General features: G+C 47.2%; 1 protein-coding gene across 2 annotated transcripts in view; it reads left to right on the plus strand.

Moving 5' to 3' along the window:
- LOC134462695 (RNA-binding motif, single-stranded-interacting protein 2-like) overlaps nucleotides 1–7,500 on the plus strand; it is an 85,825-nt gene that overhangs the window by 21,580 nt on the left and 56,745 nt on the right. Inside the window, exon 2 of one of the 2 annotated variants that reach the window (XM_063215840.1) lies at nucleotides 6,018–6,184. In XM_063215840.1, the coding sequence (XP_063071910.1) occupies nucleotides 6,018–6,184 (167 nt within the window). The remainder of the gene's footprint in view (nucleotides 1–6,017; nucleotides 6,185–7,500) is intronic. The other variant, XM_063215841.1, reaches the window with a different exon arrangement.

The following is a 7,500-nucleotide window of genomic DNA, read 5'->3' on the forward strand; positions in this document are numbered from 1 at the left end:
ATTATAAAATATAAATCAGTCCTACGTGTCAGTATCCATGACAATGTCTGTATTATGAATTATTTAATAACCAATTTTAATGTTGAAATGATTATTTATTCTGAAAATGGTGATTTATAAATTCATAAATGAAAGACAATGAAAAGTGGAGATACAAGGTCTGCCAGACAGCGACGGTATATTACATTTTTAGGTGTATGGCATGACTAAATGATTGTCAGGGTATATTATCAGACATTGTTTTTAATAAAGAAGTGTGAATTCATCCTATGTGTAATTTCTCCATACACAATGTGTCATCTCTTTAGCCTATATTCTTTTTGAATTATTACAGTAACCTCCTTACAGCTTAAAAAGTAACAAGTTCTGTGCAGACAAAGCACTTTTTTCCGAAACTAAACAGGACTTTGTGAGGGCAGTAACCATGATAGTCTGGCCAAGGACGCACACCCAGGCACTTCATCTGGAAACTTTTTTGATGATGAAGTGCTGTGTTGAACTAGACTCCCATATCCTCCTTCTGCTCCTTCACCTACTCTCCTCCTCTGCTCTGCTGGTCCATCGTCTCCCAAGACCTTGTGTCTGAGGAAGGATGAGTTTTACTTCTGTTAGCGGAAGCAGTTGCCCAGCTCCTTTAGGCTGAGCTCTTGGGTTACGGGTTGTTTAACTCGGCCGTATAGTTTTATTTCCCGTCGTTGTCCAGGAGCACTGCTGCCTGCAACTCTCTTCCCTCAGGTTGTCTGCTGCTCAAGCAGAAACATAGCGGAAGGTTTGATGTAATTCTTTTCTGAGGTGGGTTGTTTCTGCATTCCAGCGATTCACACCATACTGGTTTCCAAGGCGATCGTAGCGCTGTCTGGCACAAGGGCTGATGGGAGTGGTCTAAAACATTGCTTCAGGATGTGGCTGTTCAATTACTGTTGTTGTTTTTTTATTTAAATCCACCCAAGTGTGGATTTTGAAGAATAAACACGTCACACTTCAGGATAGATTATTCAATCATCTTAATTATTGGATTGAAGCAGCCTCAGGACATGGCGTGAGGCACTGTTTACTCAAACCCTCCCAGGGCCAGATGATTTGAAGTAATAACAACACTTCTCACTTCAGGGATAGCTCTGTTGATTATTGGATTGAAGTGACTTTCCTTTTGGAAAGCAAATGTTTTGGGGTTTGAATTTCTCCCTCGCTCTTCTCACAGAAAACATTTTCACGGCCGAACACAATGGGCATTGACCGCACCGACCAACCAAGAGGCGCCGCGGCATGACCCATCGAGAATCTTATGTTCCGCAGGGTTCTTTTGGAGCGGGGATTAGGCCCCATCCCTGCACTTAATTCCACTTTCTCTGAAGAATCTCCGTTACGGCTCCCAGGGAAAGACCTAATAATGCCTGTCAGAGACAGAAGCAGACCAAAGTCAATAGGCTTGAAGAAGTGGGGGCTCTAGTCTCCCTCCTTCACCGTACACGCACACTGCTCTCGGCCCCATACACAGACACACAGAGAGACAGAGAAAGGGAGAGAGGGGCAGGGGAGGGAGAGAGAGGGGGAGAGAGAGAGAGAGAGAGAGAGAAAGAGAGAAAGAGAGAGAGAGAGAGAGAGAGAGAGAAGGGATGTGAAAGTAAGCTGAGCCTTTGGCTAGAGTCAGCAAACTGCTTATTGGCAACCTGAAAGTGAGGCCTATTTTGTCTTTCCTCCACCCTCCATGCCCTTTTCTTCTTCCTCCCTCCTCTTCTCCTCCTCTCCCTTTCCCTCCCCTTCAACACTCGTTGGCTCTTTGATGTCCTTGCTGCGATAGTGCAGACTCACATGGAGCAGCCGGTCACAGAGGGAGGAGGGTTAGCACGGCCTATACGTTAGCTAGGCTTTTAGTCGGCCTTGGCTTTGGTGGACAGCACTGGACCAGCGAGTAGCGGAAGGGGGGGTGTGGGGGTGGGAGTAGGAGTAGGAGTAGACAGCCAGGGAGGACCCTTTTTGAAAGGGATCATTGTTGGTGGCGACTTTGACTAAAGTTCCCTCATTCCATCGCCCCAGGCCTTTCTATCCTCCACCACTCACATCCTCCCAGCCCACCTCTCCCTCACCACCACCACCACCCATGGCTCCTCTGACTCACAAAGCTGAGGCGAGGCAAGGCAAGACCAAGGCAGGCAGGCAGTGGCCGCCTTGTACGCATGGGTCTCCAACTGAAAAAGTCAAACTCCAAGCTCCAACTTAAGTGTTGGAATGTGGACCGAGCTGAACTCGCCTCTCTCTCCTCCCAGCATCCGTTTGTTTTTCAGTCGCCAGACTTCCACCGACCGACCGACTGGCCTGAAGGCTCCGAGTCATGTTTATACGTCAGCATGCATGGTATTCTTAGACTTGTAAGGGGAGACAATGGGACTGCATGCTGCCCAACCTCGGAGAAGGAGGGATTGTTCTGCAGATTACTGTAGTGTAGTAGACGCTGCCTCTGCTGTCGCTGGAGAAACATGAAAGCAACTTGGCAGGGGCTGCGGAGTTGGTGTGTTTGCTCGAAGAAAAAATGTCTCCGCACCTTGCTTTTTGCTGTGTACAAAGCTGCTGTGGTGTCCAGACAAGCTTGAAAAAGAAAAAAAGTTGTTGAAAGACGTTGCAGTGCTCGGAATGCTCACATGACGAAGTGTTCTAGAACAGAATCATAGCATTATGCCACGGTTTTGGAACAGCAGAAGTGGTGTGTGGCAACGAAGAGTAAACTCTGGTCAAATCTGCTTGTTTATCTGTTCTTTTTTTTCCGGCCCTGCGCCTCTCATATTCTCGTTTAACGCCACCAAAGGTTCTCCAAACACCATGCAGCAAGCACGCTGTTTTCACAGCGTTGTGCTAAAGCAGCCACTCTCGCGTTCAGTCAGCATTTTAAACGGGGACAGGTCACGCAGAGGTCACTGGGAGGCCAGGGGGGGGACCATGTGGTTAGGTGTGTGTGTGTGTGTGTGTTTGTGTGTGTGTGCGTGCGTGCTGTGGATATGGATGTGTGAACAGCAGTGCAACAGGTCAGAGCACAGACGCCCACAGTCATGCGCCAACACCCTGCATTGTTGCGTGTAATCTTAACCAACAGCACATGGTTTTATTGGGCCAGTTACAGCACACAGGACCATGTAGGGGTGAGTGGGTGAGTTACAAGGGGACAGTGGAGAGGGAACAGGGAAGACACGGACCGCTGACAGGTTTGGCTGTGCCCAGGACAAAATCATCTGAAAGGGCCCCCCTCTCAATACACATAATGTGCGGTAAGGGGTACCCAATTCTGGGCCCTTTCTCTCTCTCCCTGGGCCCAGGACGATTGACCCATTTGTCCCACTTGTTGGCTTCCCTGGGGAAGACTAAGCTTTTCATGACTGCTATAGTGTAAAACTTAAAAGTTCAACGAATTACCCTCAGTTTGTCACTGTGGAGGAGCCCCTAAATATCGATCCTCTTAGTAACCACACTGAGGAACCTATATGTGACAAAAGGGTTTTCTTGAAGGCTCTTCAGAGAACCCAGCAGGAACCCAAAGATTCTTTGATGAACCATTTTATTGTCACTGTGGAAGAACCTCTTGAGGTTCTATAAGGAATATTGTGGCGCTTCCCACAACGTATAGGTTCTTTTGACAACTTTTAAGGTACCCCCACAGTCCAACTAAATAATTTTTGAGGAACCTTCATTTTTTACAGTGTAGACGAGCATCACTTACTTACAAACGGTACTTACTTACTTACTTAACCCCATCACGCCATTCGGCGCATAGGGCAGCAACAAAGTCTCTCCATTTCGGTCTGTCTGTAGCCAAATTCTCGATGGTCCCCCAGCTTTGATGGTGCTGCTGGAGCTCCTTCTCAATGGTCGGCACCATGTCATCTTTGGCCTCCCTTTCTTCCTTTTGCCCTCTGGGGTCCAGTGCAGTGCCACTCTTGGAATTGCGTTGCTTTCCATTCTGAGTACATGGCCGATCCAGGTCCATCTGCGCTTCCTGAAGGTGTATTGCATATCTTCTTGCTGGGTGATGTTGAGTAGCTTCTTGTTGGAGATGGTTTTGGGTCCAGTAGATGTGTAGGATTTTGCGCAGGGATGTTGTATGAAAGGTGGAGAGTTTGTGCAGGTCGCCTTCTGTGGTTTTCCAGCATTCTGCACCATATAGCAGAGTAGATATCACACAGCTTTTGTATAGTCATAGTTTTGTTTTGATGGTGTATTGCTTTGAGTTCCATATTTTCCTTAATCTTATTAAGCTTGCGTGGGCTTTGTTGATCCGGTTCTGAATGTCTTTAATGGTCCCCCCATCATTATGAATGGTGCTTCCCAGGTATATGAAACTCTTTGCGTTTTCCAAGCTCTGGTCCTCTATTTTTATAATTGTTGGTGTTTTGGTGTTGATAGGCATGGCTTTGGTTTTGCTGGTATTGAAGACGAGCATCACATTAAATCCAAACTTCCACACTCTTCCCCACAAGCTCTCAGGCGAGACAAGGCGAGGCGTGCAAAGCTCTCTGCAGACAGATGGGTGGACAGATTGTTCCGCCACCACAAACTGCGATATTTCTGAAAAGAAATAAAAAACATGCCTTGGAAAAACACATGGTTTGTCCGTCACCCTCGGTATATCTGATGGATGTGCTCTGTGATAAGTGGCTTCAAATCCAGAGGGGTTCAGGAAAGTTCAGCAGGTGTTGAGTTGAGTGCAGACTTTTGCCGTGCAGACGAAGGAGAAACGTGTAAGTTCATGGCTAGCAATAACTCAGACTGAAGAAATGCATTGGCCTGGTGGGACATTTCAAAAGCAGGGAGCTTGATGTTGAAGCTTGTTATTGCTCACATTAATCCATCTATAAATTTGAAGAATCACTTCTCTCTCTCTCCCCCTCTCTCTCTCTCGCGCGCACTCTCTTTCTCTTTTTCTCTTTCTGTGTGTGTGTGTGTGTGTGTGTGTGTGTGTGTGTGTGTGTGTGTGTGTGTGTGTGTGTGTGTGTGTGTGTGTGTGTGTGTGTGTGTGTGTGTGTGTGTATGTGTGTGCGTGCATGTCTACGTGCGTTTGTATCTTTCACATATCTTGGAAATCGTTTATGCCATTGATTTCACACTTGGCGGCTGTGTTACTGAGGAGGACTCAAGTGAGAACAGTATTGAGCGTGAAGTTCTCTGGATGCGAAACGCTGATGCGAATATAGTTGAACAAACATTTTTTTTGTGTTTTTCTCACCTCAGCGGTATGGCGGCTGGCTCTAGATACAGCATACCTATGGGGATGGAAACATTTAAGGGATCTTGACCTCAATGTTATGGTGACATGGTCGATGTACTGCCTGTCAGAACAATGTGTGTAGGCACTGGAGCGGTCTTTATTAAAGTCAAGGAGAGTTATCCATTGCCAACTTGTGTCTGGTATTTGCCTCTGTGCACTATTAAGCATTTGGCTTCATTTGCACAGAGCCACGTGAAATGTAAGGGTTTTTTTTAATTATTGTAAACCTCCTGTGATCAAATATGTATTAATGGTTTATCCGTCTTCAGAGCAGGTCTGCAACAGAGAGCATAGATGTAGGAAGTTATCAGCATGCAAGTGTGAGACATGCGATTAGTGCCTGTGCCAACTGCCAGACATTCCTTCTTTATTTTGTGTGCAAGTATTTGGGGGATTTTTAGCAGTTGTTTTGACAGAGTAGTAAAGATGGAGACAGGGGAGTGGGAGAGAGACATGGGGTAGAGGTTGGGATACAGTATGACCCAGGCCGGACTTAACCCTTGGGCAACTGCCTGTATAGTACGGATGGTACGGATGCATTAGTGCAGTGCACTCCAGTACCCCTGTCATTCTGTTGAGTACATTACATTTGCTGTCCGACACTTCTCACCTTTCTCTCTCTCCGTCTCTCTGCCCCCATGCCACCCTTAACCCTACTCCGTCCACATTCTCCTCCCCATCCCACTCCAAATCCAACCCCTACCCCTACCCTTATCTCATCCCATCCCCACCCCATCCACACCACCTTCCCCCTTCTCCGCAGCAGGCCTATGTGTCCTCCAGCCATCAGATGGCGCCGCCTAGTCCCAACACCAACAGCAGCAGCACCAGCAGCGCTGGCGGAGGGGAACAGCTGAGCAAGACTAACCTGTACATCCGTGGCCTTCACCCCGGCACCACCGACCAGGACCTGGTCAAGCTCTGCCAGCCGTAAGTCAACCGGGGTTTATACTGTACGTTTGCATTGTGTGTGCTGCGGGGACCACAAAGACAGGCCTCAGCTTGCTGGGTTGGCCAGCAGGGTAGGCCGTGGTGGTACTAGGTCGTTAATTCAGTTTCCACAAAGCCACAGGAGTGAGTGCATGCCTTCATTTGACTGTCAGGCAGGGTGAGAAGGAGTCCTCGGAGCTGCTGGAAACTGGCATGCCGTGTGGGCTACTGCTGTTTGAACTGAGTTTGCAGGAAGCACTGCCGTATATAATGTTGAATATGTGTAGATGATGGCGAGCATGTTGACTTTTTGTTGTCCCATAAGATCCATATCGTCAATTTATATAGTCAACTTGTATTTTTTCTCATTGCAGGTTTTTCTGTTTTCAAGTTTCACACAGATCAGTATTAATGAGAAATTATTATACATTTAAATGTTGCTTGTGCATTTAGCATAATGTTTGTTTTAGATTCTAAAACAATGTCTGTTTGCAAGCAGGCCTTTGCTATTAGTCTCCAATGCACCCAGGCATGCTGTTTCTTTCCTGCCGAGTGTTAGCTTTCTTTAAGTGCCTGGAATAATAGCGTTAGCTGTTTTAAGCGGCTGACCACAATTCTCCACAGCACTTGCACAAAACAGGAAGTAAGCATTGTAGGAGTGTGATCCTAGTGGAACCCTAGCAACAAAGCTTACGCCTGAAGCCCGTCTTTGCTACGTACATGTATACAGCTCCGTAGCACAGTACATGGCAATGAGATACTATTTCTCACACTGGCTCTGACAACATGTGCCCTATCACTTAGTTTTTTATTCAGTTATCACTGCAACATCTTGATGCTAATAGCGGGGCTTTGGTTTGTCATTTCTGTGAGAGCCTTTTCATCATAGGCCGAGCCAATGTTTAATAGTCGGCCATCTTAAAGCCAGTCATGCGCTTTGATTTCGTGCATTGTTGAGTGAAAGATTTCAAACACCCACAAAGATATACAGTACAGTATAAACACAACAAATGTCTTGTGTTCAACGTGTGGCAACATCGGTGGTAGTATCGTTGGCACCAGCGTGCCAAGGTCCGTCTGCCAACTTTTCGCGAGGAGGAGTGTCTGATACCTAAACGGGCATGTCACCACCGTGCTATTTCCTGCCGCCATGACTCAACAGGGAAACACTTTGATGTGTGCTGCTGACAGTGTGTTGCTGCTGGGCCCTTAATGGCTCCCCCCGTCTCTCTCTCTCTCTCTCTCTCTCTCTCGCTCTCTCTCTCCCCTGTCTCCTCTCTCCTCTCTTCTCCTCTCCTCTCTCCTCTCTCCCCTCT

Source organism: Engraulis encrasicolus, chromosome 14 (assembly GCF_034702125.1).
Source record: "Engraulis encrasicolus isolate BLACKSEA-1 chromosome 14, IST_EnEncr_1.0, whole genome shotgun sequence".
Taxonomy (NCBI): Eukaryota; Metazoa; Chordata; class Actinopteri; order Clupeiformes; family Engraulidae; genus Engraulis; species Engraulis encrasicolus.